Raw genomic sequence first — 19,062 nt, 5'->3', positions numbered from 1 at the left:
TTTGCGCGAGTACGGAAGCGCGCCGCAGCCTGGCTATGTGCTCGTGCAATTTAGTCGTCCACCGAACGAGCCCGAAACGCCGTTCGCGAGAAAAACAAACAGCCCCTCCTCCACCTCCTCACGTACGTGCAGACACACGCACGTGCCAATACGTATGCTCACGCTCTCATACCTAATTGCGGGGGCTGCTCTAAGAAAGCAGAAAAGAAAATCTGCTCTGGCGTAAGTTAAAACACCGCCGCCGTTTCTGCGGTTTGCGGTGGGTAGTTAATACGAACATTCATCATCCTTGTGTTTGCTGTGTCCTTTCTTTTTTTCTTTTTTTGTTGTTGCTTTTCGTTATTTCGCCGTGCGTATACTCGCTAACCGGCACTGCTTTGTGATTCGCTCTCGGCGGCGCCACTTGCACTCTCGCACATCGTCCGCGTGCCTTCCGGTGTGCTCTGCATGCACCATAGAGTTTCGTGCAATAATTACTAGAGGGAGCGCTGGCAGTGGTGCCTGCGAGAGCTGCAGTTGGGGCGGTTCAGCCAGCGTGGAAATTACGGGAAGCACATGGATTTGCCTAAACTTGGGCTTTCTGGCTTCAACCGGCCTCATGACTTTGTAAACCGGTCATTTTCAACTAAGTACTGTGCAATAAAGAATTAAGTAAACATTATTAAAATTGTCCGATATCAGGATTCGAATACGGGACCTCTATTGTACAGAATCCCGCCGCTGAAACCATTACGCCATGGACGGATGCATAGAAAAGCGGCATATAAGGCCCTTATGAATGAATGACAAACTTTATTTATCCCTCATTAAAAGGAAGGGGGAAAATGGGATAGAGGGTGGGAGGAGGAACTACTGGAAGTAGGCCTCCTCCACCGTCTCAGCCCACTCCAGGATGACCTCCTGAAGCTCAAGCCTCGAGATGCGCAAGGTAGCCTCCCACTGCTCCTCTCTTGGTAGTAACTGCTTGAGCGAGGCTCCACATGATTTGGTTGAAGCCTAGTTTGGGAGAGACGAAGAATTTACAAGAGGAAGAAAGGTAAATGGAGGGGTGAATGCGGTAGATGAGGTAAGGGGAAGAAAAGGCGCGAGTCCACAGCTTCACAGAACTTCACACCTGCGCGGAGATTTGCGTATGAGTGGTGGAAAGGTTAAACGGACTAATCAGTAGTGTGTGCAGATGTCGTGGTAACTAATAAGCCGATTCCAGGCTGTAAACGGCACCTCCTCCGTATCGAGGTCCGACACGTGTGATACCTGAACCCGGACTGTAAATCCTCGGGCACCGGCATGAGCCGCCTCGTATCCGGCAATAGCCGCATGTGCGGCAGTCGAGAATAATGCTACAGTTTGATTTAAAAGATGGGCCAAAAGGAGGGAAAGGACTAGCTTAGAGACCCTGCCCGCTTCGATGTTATGTATGGCTGTTTTGAAGCCGCTAACAATAACTGATGAATTTGGGATTGTGAGGGCAAGGGCAATGGCTGCCTCCTCCGAGGAAGAGCCAGGTATGGAGGCAGCCACAGCGACCTGGCCGTGAGAGTTAATGACTGATAATGCATAATGATTTCTGTTCTAATATTCGGTGGCATCAACATGGAGCACGTCCTTTGAGGTGGAGAGCCCTTGCACGGTGCTTCCTGCGCTGTTTGTGGTGCACAGGGTGCATGTTTTTAGGAAGCGGGGAGGTGCAGAGGTTCTCGTGTATGTGATGTGGATTGGTGTATTTAGTCTTGATGATTGGTGCCGGAGCGATGGAAAGAGTTTGTGGAATGTGTAGAACTGTTGCGGGGTTAGAAAGTCTGCTATACTGTGTTGTGAGATGGGCTTCTGTGAGTTCAGTCAGTGTGTTGAAGGGGCCAGTAAGCACGAGCCATTTAGTGGAGGTCCGTATGGGGACCACCAGAGCGAATTTATATATCTTGCGTAAAATGGCATCAATGTTACCTGATTCTAATTTAAGAAAATGTAGATATGGTGTTGCGAATGTATACTTGTGAATTTATCACGGGGAAACGAGTGCTTGAGACGCTGGGTGCGTTTAGTTTTGCATAGTTCGACAAGCTGAACCGTTCCAAATAGTAGCGATTGGGCTGTTCACAGAGTCTCCGGCACGTTGAAAAGTAAGACTGCTCTGAAATGTATGACAATAAAAGCAGATAAACCCTATGATTTAAAAAAAAAACCCACAGGAGCGTCTGCATCCACAAGCACGAAGCTCAGACAAATCCCCGTACTTCCCATGATTCCCATGGTGGTTGAACGATCGCAGCGCCAGAGTTCCCTCTAGTAATTATTGTGGGAAAGTCTATGACACAGAGAACGTTCATAATGTTGTTCCATACCTGAGCAAAGTCTGTTATGGCTCTAGAGCAGCAGAGCCGCTATCTCGAGCCGACCAGTTTGCTTTTTCCATAACAAGTGCTCTCTTTATTTTTACCTGCGTATCCTTTGTCTGACAGCTTCTCTGAGCTTGAACAATTTTCGCTGCAGTTTCTTTCCTGCGCTTCTTTACTTTCTTTCACGTTTGCGATGTTTTTTACTGCTGGTAGTGCGTGAATGTTTACACGCGCTGACTTTGCATTTCAACTAGTACCACACTCTCCTTACTTTCTTCACCCCCTGTGTGGGTAAGATAATTAATAGCAAGAGCACGGAGTTTTAATTACGCTGATAACAACAGTACAAGCTAACTTAAGCGCGGCGGGAGAATGATGGCTCGGGAAAAGCACAAAGAACAGAAAATTATGTATGTTCATCCACTTACAATCTTCTTTCTTGTTTTCTTTTTATTTGCAGCTCTTACTCGGGCGCCTGATTTCTCTGAGTGCATCAAACTGTAATGTTCATGGCAGGGAAAAGTCTGTATGAAGAAACATGAGCTGCGAAGAATGATCAGCTAATGTATGCAGTAAGGCGCGTATGTAGTTACTCGTTTTTACTGTCTAATCTTGTAGCAATTCTTATAAGTGCTCAAGCTTTGTGCGGCCTTTATGAAAGGTAGAAACACTGAAGGACCGCAATTATCTGCAGCGTCTTTAGCTTCTGACTCTTAGCAAAAAGTATGTATGCACGCAATGTAAAAACTAAGTGAAGTTATTGTCGTAACCCGATAACGTTAAAGCTTGTTACCTGAATAAGTGCGATTACAAAGGCGAAGAACAAAAAAAAAAAACTTTTTTGGAATAGTTGCCATGGGAGCGAAGGCATATTTAATGTAGCGCAGAAGGAACACAGTAGCAAAGCATGAGTCGGCAGATGGTCAAAACAGGCGCAAAACAATATAAACAATGTTAAACTTGTTGCGGAAGCAAAGCTATCCAGATGCAGACAAAAAGAAATAGAGAAAAGGTACTTTCAGGTGGGAGTAATAAAAAGCGCATTCAATAAAAAAATGTAATGAACAGAAAATCATGAAAAATGTAGCTTGCCGAGTTATGGAGAGACGTGCTTTAAACCTTTCAGGGATTTATATATTTTCGATCGCAACATAAAACTGCACATTTACCAATGATATTTTGCTCTTTGCTGAAAATTGTGAAATTGCTATCGTCGTTCTAAATCGACGTTTACTACGACTACCAACTATAAAAGTGGATTGAAAGATTACTTCTGCCATGTCAGACTTATGTGATTACTACTCTTACTTTTCTTTTTTTTTTCTAGCAAGACATGCTGCCATTTGTTTTCTCCAGTGAGTGCTGTACATCGTTATGCTTACGTGAAAGTTGTCGCTGCCACCTCGCTTGATCCACCTTGTGACCATCCGTCAGGGTGACAATCAGTTCTTTCGTGTTTGTCGTACCTTTCTGCGAAAGCATATGCAGAAGGAAGTCGAGGCCTAAGTCTATACGTTGGATTCAAGTGATTATTTATTTCTGCTGGTCAACCAGGTTCAAAAGAAATGCCCACCATCTTATCCGTCGCTTGACAGGCTAGGCTGGGACATTGCACCACTAATCTCTAAGTTAAGCGATAGGAATATGATCATTGTGACGTCTTGACTGCTGCGCACATGCACGTCACGAGCGACCTTACAGACTTTCATTCATCAAAGTGACGGTCGTACACCTTGCATATTTTATGAACTTGCGATTTCGTGCACACCATGGCGCCCCCGCTCGGGTGCGTTCAGCACACCTCGCGTTTTTTTTATATAGATACCCCTAATGTGGATGAATTTCTCTTACAATGTTATACAGACATGCGCGACCAATGGTAGGTGTTCCGCGCTCTAGCCATTAGGCCGCAATCGCGTGGGTGGATGTCTCCTGCCAAAGTCACTGTTTGAAACTTCTGGCGCGTGCGTTGCGTGAGAAGTTTCTCGCATTCTTTTCTCGTGACAGCTAACGCTTTGATGCACTGCGTTACACTGCACCGCCTTGGCAATCGGTCCATATCCAGAGGCTGTTTTGGGCTGCACTGCCTTTCGAGTTTGGCTAAGTTTCCGTCAAACAGATGCCTACGAAATGCGTGCAGTTCAGCCTATAATGCTATCGCAGTCAAAATGAAGCGTTTTGAATTATAAGTGCCACTCAGGGGCCCTCGAAAATCCTTCACCGATGTATGCTAGTCAGACCGACCGATATATCAAAGAAATCAAAGTTGTCTTCGATATCTGACGTTAAAGAAAGTGACGCTGTCTTTGGTTTTCCCATTCGCTGAGTTCTCACACCCTAGAAAAAAGATAGTCGCGGTTTCACTCGAAAGGCGAAGCATTCATTGCGATAGCTCAGACAGCTATACGAAACAAAGGATAGTAGTTTTATCTGCCGTATAAGCTTGTAAACGTTCATTTGCTAATAAATTAACAAGCGTGATGTTAGCGCGCACAGGCAAACATGAACACATCACACTAAATGACCGCGGACACTCGCTGTCAAAACGCTGGCGTCAGCAGTGAGCGAAGTGACCCTCGTGTTGTCTATCGCTTCAGCGCAAACAGCGGCGAGCACACAGCACCCACAATGGTGTGAGCGATCCACCGTGGTTGCTCAGGGGCTATGGTGTTGGGCTGCTGAGCACGAGGTCGCGGGATTGAATTCCTGCCACGGCGGCCGCATTTCGATGGGAGTGAAATGCGAAAACACCCGTGTACTTATATTTAGGTGCACGTTAAAGAATCCCAGGTGGTCCGAATTTCCGGATTCCCCGGCTACGGCGTGTCTCATAATCAGGAAGTGGTTTTGGCACGTTAAACCCCATAATTAATTTTTTTAACAATGGTATGAGCCGCCTGCAGATCGTTTTCAAGATACGGTGTGCGCGATCGAGCGTCGCCGCGCAAAGTACGCAGTTACTGACGGCGTAGAAGCCCCTCACCCTCCCCCGTTTCCCTTCCGCGCGGCCTCCCCACTTTCCTCCCTTTCGCGTGCGAGATTGAGCCGCGATCACCAGGTCTCCTTGCACCCAGTGGCGAATTACGCAGTTTCTGCCGGAGCTGAACGGCGCCCACCACTCCCTCACAGCACCACGGCCTTTCGAGCGACGGAAGACGGCGCATTTGCTCTCCGCTATCCTCACTTGCGCGAGCGAGATTGTGAAGCGATCGTCGGCTCCCCTTGCGTATTTTCACTTGCATATACAGCATACGACGCGCGGCGATTGTGTTACCGCCCTTGGATTTTATACAGAACATCACGGCGACGCGGTGATGTAATTATTATTCGTCATATAATTATTATTTTAATAATACATACTATTATTAGTGATAATTCATCGCCGACGCACGGGTCATAGGGCCGCTTCGGCGTTCCCACGAAACGAAATACAGGCTACCTCGGGGATCCCACGCTTCCGGCTGTTTTTTACCACCGCAGCCGTGCCAACTCCTAGCTGACCTCCGACGTGAAACCAGTAAAACAGAGCGCGAGAAACACTGTTACGGATTACTAGCTGAATAAATCGCGCAAAGAAAATGTTATCCATTCATGTAAGGTGAATGCAGGGTAACCTGTATTCTGTAATTATTGATAATCGCGTTTTAAAACAAGGAGTCGAGACTCCGATGCAGGTTGAGATGATACCAAACGCGCCGCCTAACGAAAAACGGTGGTTGCTTGTTAGGCAGCCCTTTAACCGCTTTACCCTTTAATAGGGCGTTTGACCTTTTAAACACCCTGTAACAGCTTCGTTGTAAAGTGCAACTACCCACATCCCTTCAGTTATCGGTGGTGCAGTCAACGTTGGTGAATTGGGTCGTTCGAAGCACAAAGCGGTGATTTCGCCTGCAAGAGCCTTTCACCACATTATAATACATTAGCAGGAGAAGCCAGCAGTGCGGGAAGAAAGGTAAAGTCTACGTTCGCCTTTATTTTACTGTCCAGTGTTGGTGCACTCCCTGGGCAAGTTCCATTCCGGATCATTGCACGTTCTTTAGCTGAAGGCAACAAACTAAAGTAAATGCTGCTGTAGATGCTTAACTTTTGCCGAACGTTGTTCTTTGTTCGCATCGACTTGCTTGCTATAGCAGCGAAAAGCTTGCAATGCACATGACGGCTGAAGGTAGTAGTGGTGAACTCTTATATTACGCGTGCCTCACACAATGGTTCATTACTGATGCTCACCGCCATGGCTGAAGCGGCTAGCGCGTCGCATATAAGCGCGACATTGCGCCGTAGTGCTGCTAGGCGGTAAAGCGCGCCAACGGTTTTCTGCCATTACATCCAACAGTATGACAGCCTCTGTGTGACAGTTTGCCGGAACATATAATGTTCTTTTTGTTTAATAATGGTTACTGAAGTTTTACAGGTCTCCAAATTTAAGAAAGGTCCTAGTATTATTTAAAAAAATTGTTTCTGCAGCATTTTACTGATCGGCACTGGTCAAGCTTAACTGAACAAAAAGGAAAATGGGGCAAACAATGGGACGACATAAAAAGCAGGAAAGCACGTGGCTATCGCCATTATTTTTTAGCACTGCTTCCCCTTTTTGTTTCTGTTGCTAGGAATCTTTAGAGAGGCGCGTCCCAAAGTCATATTATTATAACGTTTGTAGACATAAAACAAACACAGGGAGAATAGAGAGATGACTGGTTGGAAACTGCCACCAAGAGGGGCACAAGGCCTGCCGGCTCTCGAAGAGAAAAGGTGCATAGAAGAAGATGTAGTTATGATACACTGGAGAGATGTAAAAGGGAGATACATATTGAGTGAAAGAGAGAGAGAGACAAAGAGGAGGAAAGACAGGGAGGTTAGCCAGTGTAAGTACTGGCTGGCTACCCTGTGCTGGGGAAAGGGGTAAAGGGAGTAAAAGGAGAAAGAAGAAGAAGAGGAGAAAAAAAAATTAAGGAAATTCACGCAGTACCGCGATACTACACGATACAACACTCAAAGGCGATCGCACAATTCGCAAGTCCTTAGATACTTCAGCAAAGCCTTTAAGGCCTTGAGTGCCGAAGCCCGTCTGGACCAGTGTCCTAGAGCCTTCTCCTCTGTAAAGGGGCGATTGTCCAGTTTTTCGAGCGCGGTTACGAGCACTGTTCTTGGCACTTTGTAGCTGGGACAGTCACAAAGGAGGTGCTGAATCGTCTCCTCGCAGTCGCAGGTTCCGCAAGTAGGGCTGTCGGCCATTCCAATACGGAATGAATAGGAGTTCGTGAAAGCGACGCCGAGCCACAGGCGGCACAGAAGTGTTGCTTCCGCTCGTGGTAACCCTGGTGGTAGCCGGAGTTGCAGACATGGATCCAGTCTGTGGAGACGTTCGTTCGTGAACTCACTGGTGTTCCACAGATTCTGCGTAAGCTCGCGGGCGAGAGAGCGAAGACTTGTGGCTGCGTCTGTTCGTGACAGTGGTAGTGGTACAACGCGGGCACCATCGTGGGCCGATCGGGCGGCGTCATCCGCATGATGATTGCCCGCAATTCCGCAATGACCCGGTATCCACTGGTAGATGACGTTGTGCCCTTTGTTGATTGCTTGATGGTGGAGTAGTCGGATGTCTGCCACTAGTTGCATATTTGGTCCGTGGTTGAAAGGGGACATCAGACACTGGAGAGCTGCCTTCGAGTCACATAAGAGGGACCATGACTGTGACGATTTGTGACTAATAAACTCTAAAGCAGCACGGATAGCTGCGAGTTCTGCAGCCGTCGATGATGTTACGTGAGACGTCTTGAACTTGAGTGTGACAGACTCTGCGGGAATAACCACTGCTCCAGCTGAGCTATTAGAGCAGACAGAACCATCCGTGTAAACGTGGATGCGTTCTTTGTGTTTGTCATGAAATGAATGAATGAATGAATGAATGAATGAAAGAGAGAGAATAACAAAAGGGGTAGAGGAGAACATAAGAATAAAACATGTGTCTGCGTCACGTACGCTCATTGGGCGGCACTTAACGACTGGCAAATAGTCCAGCAATTAGCACTAAAATTAGAGCGAAATCTTAGGCTTAATCGGTAGTCTAAATGTGTCCACTTTTAAAATTGATAGAAGGCTCTGTGTGCTTGATCACGTTTGCACGCACTACGAGCTGGAAAAGTAATGTCGCAACACTGAGCCATTTAAAATTAGACTGTCCCTGCTACAGTGCCGCAGCGGGCTACACTTTAAGATGACTACCACTCACTGAGCTTACCGTATACAACAATAAGCGTCTCGAAACAACTTAGCGAAACAAACACGTCACACCTTCTTTCGTGTCTGAACACATTGCTAAATATGAATAAGCGCGACGTGTTAGTCTTTCATAGGCATACAAAACAAAAACTCTGTCAGTGATCTTTCCGCGCACTTTCTGAAATAATGCAGCCGACTGATTAGTCCATAACCCGGTTTTCGGTTACCGCGAAGCTAGACCTCTATAAACAGTCCTTTTAATCATTTATCTTCACAAGCAATCAATATGCCTACACGTGATCTGTCTTCTACCGTCTGCGTTTCCCGCGGAGTTGCGTACGTAATTGCATGTGTTTCTAAAGAAAGCTTGCTGCGAGTCAATGCCTCTCTCTCATGTCTTCTCGTTCCGCGTCACTAGGCATCGTTACAAAACTGCACATATATTTCGTATTTTCTCTTAGGATTACCTTCACGCAATAAGCCTTCGTGCGAAGCGGAATAAGAGAAGGAAAGCTGATTACGGCGCACCCGCACAGCTACCGCATTGCCTATTCGTTGGGGAACAGAGCTAGAAAGGCGTGCTATATGCGCCAAGTGCATGCACGTGTCGGCCGAATGCGGCTCAGAATTTCTGGGTCTTTATTTATATGCCCGCTGCGACGTTCCGCCGTGCCTTACGATTACGTAAGGATTACGCACGACGTGCCCAAAATGGAAGCCTGCGTGGTCGGTCTCGTCACGTGTTACGTGGGTAGTACGCACGTGGGCAGGCTATGTTGCCCTAATTGCTACATGTTAAGATTGACACATCTTGCGCAGAAGCAAAGGACAGACGCCTTAGAACAAGACAAACAAGGCGTTTGAGCGCCGCTAACAGCAACCTGTTTCTTAAGACGCAATAAATGGAGTAGAACCTCATAAACGGGAATCACCTAATTAAACGAAATTGCCGCTTGAACGGAACAGCCTCTCAATTGGTTGGTTTCCTATTTGGGTAATGCAAATAAAACGCTTTGCTAATTGTAACCACAATTTTTACCACTCTCTGCAAACAGAACCGCAAAAGCAAGCTCTCTAGGACTTTTCTTTCGAAAAAGAGGTGGGATTTGTAATATAGTATTGGCGACACCTGTCTTCTATTTAGTAAGCCATTTGTGGAAAGCAGTAGCAAATAATAAAGTAGTCAAAAGATTTGAAAAGTGTTTAATTTCTAATCATATGCACACCTGGACAGCTTCGCTGCCTAGCCACTCGCTCCACAGACCACCAAAATAAGGCCAGTCGAAGTATCGGACGCCTTGCAGTGCGCCGTCCGATATTTTGGACTCCAACTTCACGACCGCATGTTATTTTGTCGCTGACTGGCGTAGTAAGAGCTATGTTCTTGTTTTCATACGTCACCGGTGCCTTCTCAAAGCCGAGAGTAACGAAGCTTAGTCAATCCAGTAGCCAGCAAAGGACCTGCTACGTTCAATTTTGTTTACTTCATATATCTAACAGTGTTAAGAGAGTGTACGACATAATAGAGTTGCATCTTTGCACCTCTTTCTCAGTAAGCAAAACTTCTTTACAGCACAATCCGATGTAATTTGTTGTAGACGGGCATTCGGGCCTGTAGCGAGTGGGGAACATGGCATTTTGTAATTTAAGGTTTGATAAAACACGCCAAACAATGAAGTGGGGGAGGCGCAGGCAACCAGCTCAGACCTGGCGGGACAACAGACCTTCATAAAACAGGTTGAGAGGGCGACCGAGGCCAGTGGGGCACTAGACTAAAGGAACTCTGACCATTCCACAAAAATCCTTCTAAACAATAAAAGTTTCTCTCTCTCTCTCTGTTCATCAGATCATAATTTTCCGGTTCCTTGAAGTTATGTTCAATAAGATTCTACTGTGTACACATGCTTCTGCACAAGCATTGTCAGTGTCATTAATGGCACTGATCCAGTGTCTTGTTCTTATGTATAGGCCTGTTCCCAGCATTTTTTTTTCTGCGCTGATCCTTTAGATTTAAATGGGTATGGCTAATATATTTTAGTGAAACACGAAATAAAATCATGGCCCGCATTTTTAAAATAATTAAGAACAATGTAAACTATGAAATATGTACATATACTCGAGCTATTCACAAGGACAGGTGCCGGCCAATCATCATAGCGAGTGCACTTTCAGCGATGGTGTCCGCACAGAGACAAATATGAACAGTTGTTACCAAATGGAAGCGTTTTAACCTTCGGCTCCAGCATTACTGGCAACGTTACGGAAAGTCCAACAGAAGGTTGCAAGCAGAAAAAAATAGGCAAAAGCGTTGGCGAATGATACGCTACACAAGGTGTACCCAATGAGGAGCAAATATCCATTCATAGCCACGTTTGCGGTCAAGCACAATGCTCGTATAGTCCATAATCAGGTCCAGTCAGGACGTGGTAAATGTGAACTACTACAAATGCCTCAGGAAGGGGAAATCACTGCAAAGATAATGCACAGCAATTTTCTTTTCCGGACGGAAAGCTCAGAATAGTGCTCAGTGCCGCCCTCATCGCCTTAGCAGATAACAACGTTAACGTGGCTCGGAAAATAAGATGAAATATAGATTGCGCAACATTCTTTCCAATGCACAAAACTGTTTCTCTGTTTCTTTATTCGGATGACCATCTGTGCCTATAGCATTCTAGAGATTGGGCACCTACCCCCTATCCCCTTTTTTTTTTATTTTGGAGGACAGAAAGTGGCAGGTAGCCTTGCTTCATCTCAAGTCCTAGGAAGCTGCCGGCAGCCGCCGGCGTTAGGCGACCACTAATCTACTGTCTTCGCCTTCGCTCTTCCCGCGGTCTGCACGAAACCCAATCCATGATTCAGACTCCGGTGCAAGCCGGTCGACCGCGACGCGATCTGGCTTGGCTCTCGGCCATCGAGCGGTGTAATATCGCCCGTGCGGCGAGGACTCGGAGCGTGACGATTGCGGTTACCAGCGCGGTCAACGCCGGATTCGGCGCGAGGTACGGGAGACACGGCAGAGCGGCGCTGGATTGGCGCCGATCGCGCACGCCACTGCGCAGCACCCTTCCCCTCCGCCGCCTCCTTTCTCCGCTAGTAACCCCTCCTCCTTTCATCAAGCGGGCCTCCTTTCCCTGTACCTGCACACACGGAAGCTCGTACACCTGCGCCCGGGCCCGACTGCGTAGACGCGGCCTTTTCATGTGGTAAATGGAACGGGTCTCTGGGGTGAACTGGAAGGTCTCGACGTCTAACTGTAGCGGCGTTCAGCTAGGGTTGCTAACGGTCCCCAAATTTAGCAGGACAGCCCTAACTTTCGAGCAAACGTCCCGATTCTCGACTGTGCACAGTCAGGACTGCTAAATGCCCTTGCTACATTGCATTTTTTTCCTACTGAATAATAATCAATGAATCAGATTTCTATAGTGCCTGACAGCTCGCTCGCAATTTTTTTCCTTTTGTCTGCTCTTATAGTGTATAAACACAACGAGGGTTTTGTTTTCGACGTGGTTCTTGTTTTGTTTGAGGCGTTAACCATTTCAGTACCTCTGTATATTGCTATCCGTATTAGCCAGGCAACCACTGCCCATCTTGTTGTAAATCGCAATATGGTACACTCAAGGCTAAAAAAATATGTGCAACTTGGTTGCACATACAGAATGAGACGTACTGGTGGCTCCTGGCACTGACAGGGTCAATAGTCGCCTCCCCCCCCTCCTCCCCTTTCGTCCGAAACTTTCGAAACTGTCTAGTTCGTACACTCGGGAGTTGGCAACTTTACATTCAGCCCGTCTTGGTCGTAGTGGCGGTTGGTCTGAAATTGGACTGACGACATTGGAAATAACTGCGACGAATATACCACAGGGAAGAAACAACTATTCTAGTCTGTTTTATTATTGTGAATTGATTCTTTTGAACTTTTGTCTTTCGCTTGAGTGGCGGTCCATTTAGGTAGTCACAGCGCATCCAGCCATGCAATTGGCGCAACGGAAACTTACAAGAACACTAAAGCACCGAACGAAAAAGAAGCAATACACAGTTTTAGTGGAACGTTTCCTTCGCCCCGCTCCGCTCAGCCAACGAGCAGGGGCGCAAGTGCGCATGCGCCGAACGCTCAGCCGCGAGCGCTATATGAGCGGACGGGTGCCTCCGTACCGCAAGATAGCTCGCCGAGCGGAGCGCGCAAGCGCGGCGAGCGAGACCAACGAAAATACAAAACTGGCTGCCGCCACTGCTGCGGTAGGGTGACTAGCTTAGCCGCGGGTTAGCTGATCTGCTCGGTAGACGCTTTTTATCTTTGGCAGAGTGGCTAACGAAGCGAAATGAGGGTAAAAACTCGACCCCGAAAGCACGGTTGGGAATACGACGATTTGTTGACGAGTACGAAAGTGGCACATCAGGCGTTTTCGACTCAGAGCAGCCTCGCAGCCTTCGTGTGACAATGTAGCCGCCCACGTAAAAAAAAAGAATGAAAAACAAAGAAAAAGACCGCCAATAATCATTTTAAAAATTGCAACATAAAAAATATGCTTTTGGCTGTTGTCTCTTCTATAACCAGGTGGCACAGCACGCCACTGCATGCCCGCCGAACGCGGGAACACTCAGCTGAAACAGATTTTCCGTTCATATTTTTCCGTTCATCCACTGGGGCGGAGCGGGTGTACCAGAGCGAAGCGGGGAGCAGAAGACATTTTGCTAAAACTGTCTAATGTATCGGTCTTGGTTAAAGTAGCGATTACCTGGAGCGTAGTACTTTCTTTCCTAGAAAACGCAAAGACAACAAGCGCGAGATGGTAACACAACTGCATAGTGCCGCATAGCCTCAAAGCACAAATTATCGCTTGGAGATACACCTGTGAGGGATGATGTAGAGAAGATGAAATGAAAATTTGCAATAAGAAAGGTTGCAGTGAAGTAAATGAGTGACAAGAGCATTTGCTGGCCATGACTACTTACGCGAAGTTGAGAAGCGGCCAGTAGTAGACCATTCACCAGATTGTGCTTGCGCCATTTTCTGTGATGAGATAACAAGAACAAAGATTAAAATTAAGTGGCGATAGAACGAATAATTTCATCAACAGCGCCAGTACATACGTGCACAGGGTACAAATTCACAAAGCAACTCGTACATTAAACTGATCCGCAAGCGTTGGCGCCGGCCAATTGTTACCGCCAATGACAGACACTGCTTGCGGACGCGAAAAGTTGAACGAATGGGAAATTCTGATAGCGCTTGTTGTGTCATATTCGGCAGAAACCAGTGTTGCGTGGTGGTTTTATCATAACGTTAACGTTAACAGCAATGGTTGAGTTTTTATCCCAAGGGCAACATCAAGAGTAACGTTGCGGTTTTGTACACCACGGTCTGGCACGAAGGACGGATAAACCATGTGAAATAATAGGTGATTTCAAGCACTACGTACATGGTATACAGAACCTGGGTTGATAATAAAAAGTGAAACTTGAGTCAGGCAGAAGGGGTTAGAATTTAGTCACTACGAAGCCAATAGACATGCTGCTGTAATTCATTGCCAAGAGGAGAGTGGGCTGCTTTTCTCGTGCTTAGAAAAACAAAAACAAATAAAACAAGGATTTACTTTCTTTGAACAGGTGCAAAACATCTTCCCTCGCCTATATCTATTAGTCAAAATAGTATATGACTTAATGAAACCTAGCACGTCTCTAAAGTATGATGCTTCTTTCAGGAGGAGAGAGAAAAGGGAAAGGTGCCTGTGACTGCGGAATTTTGAAAAGGCACAGTATGAAATTTTCAGTGACATCACAAGGAGGAATTCTTGTCATTGATATAGGTTGTACTACACCGTCTGTGTTTTCCTTGAGTTGTGGTTATTAAACTTTCATAACAAAAATTTACTTGAGGACCGAAGCATCCAACTTTCTTCTTTCTGGAACTTTCACTTTGAGGGCAGAAAGCGGACAGTAATACGTATGTTTCATTTCTTAATATCAAGTTTGAAAACCTGTTCAGGAGAAAGTCCACAAGTCTTGCATTATCATCGCCATTTGAACATATACCACAATAATTTATTTCATATTGAGAATGTGAATGCCAGGCATTATTAGCGGGTTTTTCAAGCGTGCACGTACATTATTTTACGCTCAGAGTGACTATAACTCATTGAACCAGAAAGTGAAGCAAGCTATAATTATTTCCCCACATCCTTTTCCTGCCAACAAGATATTTGTGTACCTGTGACTCGGTGCTCAGACACTATTTAGTGACTTTCTTGCGTTGTCACTCGCGTGCTATGTTAAATAAAAACAATAAAATGGAAGCTCCGGTCATTACTTAAGCCTCGCAGAGCTTTCTGTAACAAATTCTGAACTGTGCACGATGACCAGCTGCTACAAAATAAAAAGAAAGCATAGTAAAACAATCGCAGCTAAACTAAGACTTAGATCAAACATACTGCGTTACATACATTGCTGGGAATGCGTAGCGTTCACACATACACATCTGATGCTGCACATGTCTAATGAAATAGTAAGCTTTCCGTAAGGTGGTACTTGATCCTGAGCTGGTGTCGTACTTCCTGTTTTTTGTTTACTTCTAATTAGCGTTTATTGCTACTTTTGTTCTGGAAGTTCACACCTTAGTGGTCTCCACACTAGATCGCTCACTTAATTTCTCCGCTTTCATTTCAATATGTGCAATAATGCTATCAGGACTGGAAGATCCAGTGCGTGAAACGGCTGCCCTTCTTTGCAGCAAGCGAATGTAGTAGAACTGACATGCGCTTCGAAAAACCTGCGTGTTGGCTGTTGTTCCCTTCCATCCTGTAGGTACAAGATCCTCAATTGCTCGCCTGCGTATAGCTGCCACCCTACCCATATTTCCTGGACTTGATACCATCAACGTGAGGATTTCCAGGGAGAAAACGATGATGACGACGACGACGACGACGATGATGATGATGATGATGATGTAGATATTTTTTTTTTGTCTCGCGAAAATGACTTTCCAGCAAAATAAAAAGCAGCTAAAAGCCATAACACAATTTCCTAAGGGTAAATACTCAGACAGATTTTTTTTCTTTCCGCTAGTCGAAGGTCACCAAAACGAAGTAGGCTAACGACTGTCATTCCCTCACGCTGCCGAACACGATACTGCGCACCCGAGCCGGCTACAGCTGCATGTCGCGTTGCTGGTCTCCTGGTGCGCCAGTCGACCACGCTGCTGGCGCGTCCTGCCTGCGACCCTGGCGTCCTAACGATTTTTGGGAGGGGCCTGCCGCTCTTTTCGGCTCCGGGCCAACGCCGCGTTCGCCGCGCGCACCGGCGGCCTACGCGTTGTCCAGCTCGCTCGATTCCCGGACACCCTTTCCTTTCCCTCACCCGCACCCCACCTTCCTTTTCATTCTCTCATGCCCGCTCTTTTATTTCCCCATCTTTCCCCCCTTCTATTTACACCTACGCGTTCCAACGAAGGGTCTGCCTATTTACCTCTTCTCTTTTTTTCACCTCAGCTCTCTTGTGGTTATACCCAAGGCACCCGAGGTATTGTCTTGTTTCTCTTTGTCCCTTTAATTCCTACGGTTTCTTTTCTTGTTGTGCAGCATTTCCCTACTTTATCATTTACATTTTCGTTGCTATAACATTCGTTTTGTTAGCCCTTTTTGAGCTGTATGCATCTGCTTCTTCGCACGAGGGAGCCCACTTCATCTTCTTATTACCGCCACTTTAGATTTTGTCCTTTCTCTTGGCGTCTCCCCACCTCCCCATTTCACCCCAGTGTGTGATCTTTTCTCCGGCCTCGGGCACCATCCTCACTCTTTATCTCTATATCTCGCTTTCTCTGTGTGCTTTCCTGCCTCGGCGTTCCCGTAACACCCGAGTGGTTTAGATGGGCCCTTCCGCAGCCTCTACCACTTCCCTATTTTCCCTATATTTTATTGTCTTCTCCGTACCTGCACTTTGCGAGAGCTATATCCTGTGTGCCTCCCTTCCCTACCCCCTCTACTCACCAGAGAAACGCTCACTGCATTAGTATATATATATCGTATTGTTTTGTTTTTTCATAGTTTGCGGTAGTTGTTTCGGCATGATATGGCCGGCCCGGAAGGAACGTGGCCATCGCTGACTGCCGCCTCCGAAGCGACCTTGATTGTTCTTTCCCCGCGTGCTCGCGCCTTCGCTGTGGTTGTTGACGTTGTGGCGGCAAACGGGAAGGCGTTTGATAGCCTATCACTGGTCCCGGACGAGGCTTGCCTGAGCGGCCTGGAGGCTGCGGTCCCCCTTTTCTCCTTACTTCTATTCGTTTACTTTTTCTCCTGATGGACGCGGAAAACATAGTGCGTGGGAAAAAAAGTAGCGAGTGCTCGTTTATTGCGAAGCCATAAGCCGAGATTCATTCTACGTGTGCTGCGTACTTTCCCCTCTCCTCCTATAAAAATTACGTTGAGGACGTCATTCCTTTGTGCAACTTATAGAATATGAAAAAAATAATGATGGCAGGACGGGTTGCCGTGTCTTTGAACGTGAAAGTAACTCATGAGGAGCACACATAATTAAAGGAAAATTGTTTTTATTTATTTAATTATTTATTTATTTAGTGCTTATTATTTATTTAGTATTTATTATTTTATTTAGTGCCTAGGAACAGCTTTACTTAAACTTAAACCGAAAAACAAAACAGAATATCTCAAACAGTGGTACAACGTATAACAAAAATCGAATTATTTCAGAGACAGAAGTCAGATACGAGAAAATAGTAGAACTGAATATATCAAGATCATCACGCAAGTTATTTTGTTATCTTACAACATGTGTTATAGTGTTAGAGGTGCAAGAAGAATTCACGTAAACATTGCGAGGATCAGGAAGGTTAGGGCGAAGCACGCAGAACCTTACAGCTGACAGTAACGTGGACAGGAGAAGTGGTTGTGAATTAGTTTATACAAAAATAAGCAATCACGGTATTTCTGCCTTATTATGAAAGGACGAGTGTACGTAATAGAAAGCGCGAAGTAAATACAAAAGAAAAAGGGAGAAACGCGTGTAAACAAAGTACGAAACTATGAAACAACAACGCAAAGCTCGGAAAATAAAACTAACAGCTAGTTCTGAGAAATATCGAGATCATAAAACTAAGCGTTATAAAAATTCAGTGTTCCGACGATGGTTGAGTGTTGGGGATGACAGGCAGGAACATGGAAAGGTCTATGTTCTCTGGTGATTTTGCAAGGGATACGAAACATGATACAACTGAGGTGATCGGGGCAGGTGAGGATACAGTGAAAGAGTGTGAAAAGAAGCATATGGACAGCACAATTACGCCGGCAGCGAAGTAAGGGCAGTGACAAATAATGCAACAGTGCTATAACAATGTCAAATGTCTGTGTTAGCAAAGCGGTGATGACCTATGCTTAGAAACTTTTCCTGAACCCCATCTGTAAGACCACTGTTGGATCTAGAAATGCAATTCCAGACGACCGACGCGTATTCGAGTTGAGGAAGGCAGATTGTTGGGTACAACTTGCGGCACGGTGTAGGAGAATTGAATTTTCTCGAGAGTCTGCAAACGAAATCCAGAGAGCGCATACCCCACATTGTGACGCGTTTAGCGTCAGAAGAAAAGTGTAACATTGCATCGAAAAGTACTCCAAGATTATTTATCTCCCACAACTTGCACAATGATACAGAATCTCCCGATCAAAAAGAAAAAGAAAAAGGAATGCTTGCTGTGTTGCGAGTGAAAGTCATGACTTTGGTGTTAGCAGCATTCAAGGTGAGTTTATCATCCTTGCGCCATTTAAAAAAGAAAGCAGGTCAGACTGCTGGATGGGTCGTAATGCTGATCCTTGAGGGTTGCCCCTAGGTGCCAAGTAAAAAGATTACGTTTGGCAAGTGACGTTAACAAAACGTGACCTATCGATAAGATAACTGCGCAATAGATTGACAACTTACGAGTCAAAACTGAAGTGCGTAAGCTTGACCAGAAGCAGTGAGTGGCCGAATAAATGAAAAAACTTGGAAGTACTCAGCCAATTCGAAAAAAGAATGTTTAATTATAGTCCCCAGGAACAGCTACGGAACCTTTGTACTCGTGCACTTAAAAGTAATACGCAAAACACCATGTACCGGAAACTTAAATGTGGCAGACGAAATAATCAGAAGAGAAAGTAGAGGAGGAGGAAACGTGGATGCCGGCGTAAAAGGGAGTTAATCATACAACATGATCATCTACATATGTACAAAACACAGGAAATAAATTCTGACATGTGTCAATCAAGGCAGAATACTTAGCACATGTTTAATGAACACAAGAACACATGAAGTCGAGCCATAGGACAGTGACTACTGCAAACGCATAAAACGCATAATTCTGTCTCATTTACTTTTGCGGTGCGAAAAACTGTATATATTCATGAAGATTTGGGTAATGTATAGTGCCATGAGCCCCCCTATAAAGAATCAAAAGGTTTGATCAATAAATCTAGATTTTCATTCGGGCGAATTGAGGTACATGTGAGATGGATGGATTATGGCC

General features: G+C 45.8%; 2 protein-coding genes across 6 annotated transcripts in view; one reads left to right on the top strand and one right to left on the bottom strand.

The window, feature by feature from the left end:
* Window positions 1-19,062, top strand: part of LOC135914041 (uncharacterized) — a 195,803-nt gene that overhangs the window by 23,805 nt on the left and 152,936 nt on the right. The window lies entirely within an intron of this gene.
* The window catches only part of LOC135914042 (pro-neuropeptide Y-like), a 243,752-nt gene that overhangs the window by 90,365 nt on the left and 134,325 nt on the right, over window positions 1-19,062 (bottom strand). Inside the window, exon 2 of one of the 2 annotated variants that reach the window (XM_065446771.2) lies at window positions 13,509-13,566. The exons of the other annotated variant lie outside the window; for it this stretch is intronic. Within the exon in view, the coding sequence (XP_065302843.1) occupies window positions 13,509-13,540 (32 nt within the window). The 5' untranslated portion in view covers window positions 13,541-13,566. The remainder of the gene's footprint in view (window positions 1-13,508; window positions 13,567-19,062) is intronic. 2 annotated transcript variants of the gene reach the window in all.

This window comes from Dermacentor albipictus, chromosome 4, assembly GCF_038994185.2.
Source record: "Dermacentor albipictus isolate Rhodes 1998 colony chromosome 4, USDA_Dalb.pri_finalv2, whole genome shotgun sequence".
Classification (NCBI taxonomy): Eukaryota; Metazoa; Arthropoda; class Arachnida; order Ixodida; family Ixodidae; genus Dermacentor; species Dermacentor albipictus.
This window is presented reverse-complemented; position numbering and strand designations above follow the sequence as displayed.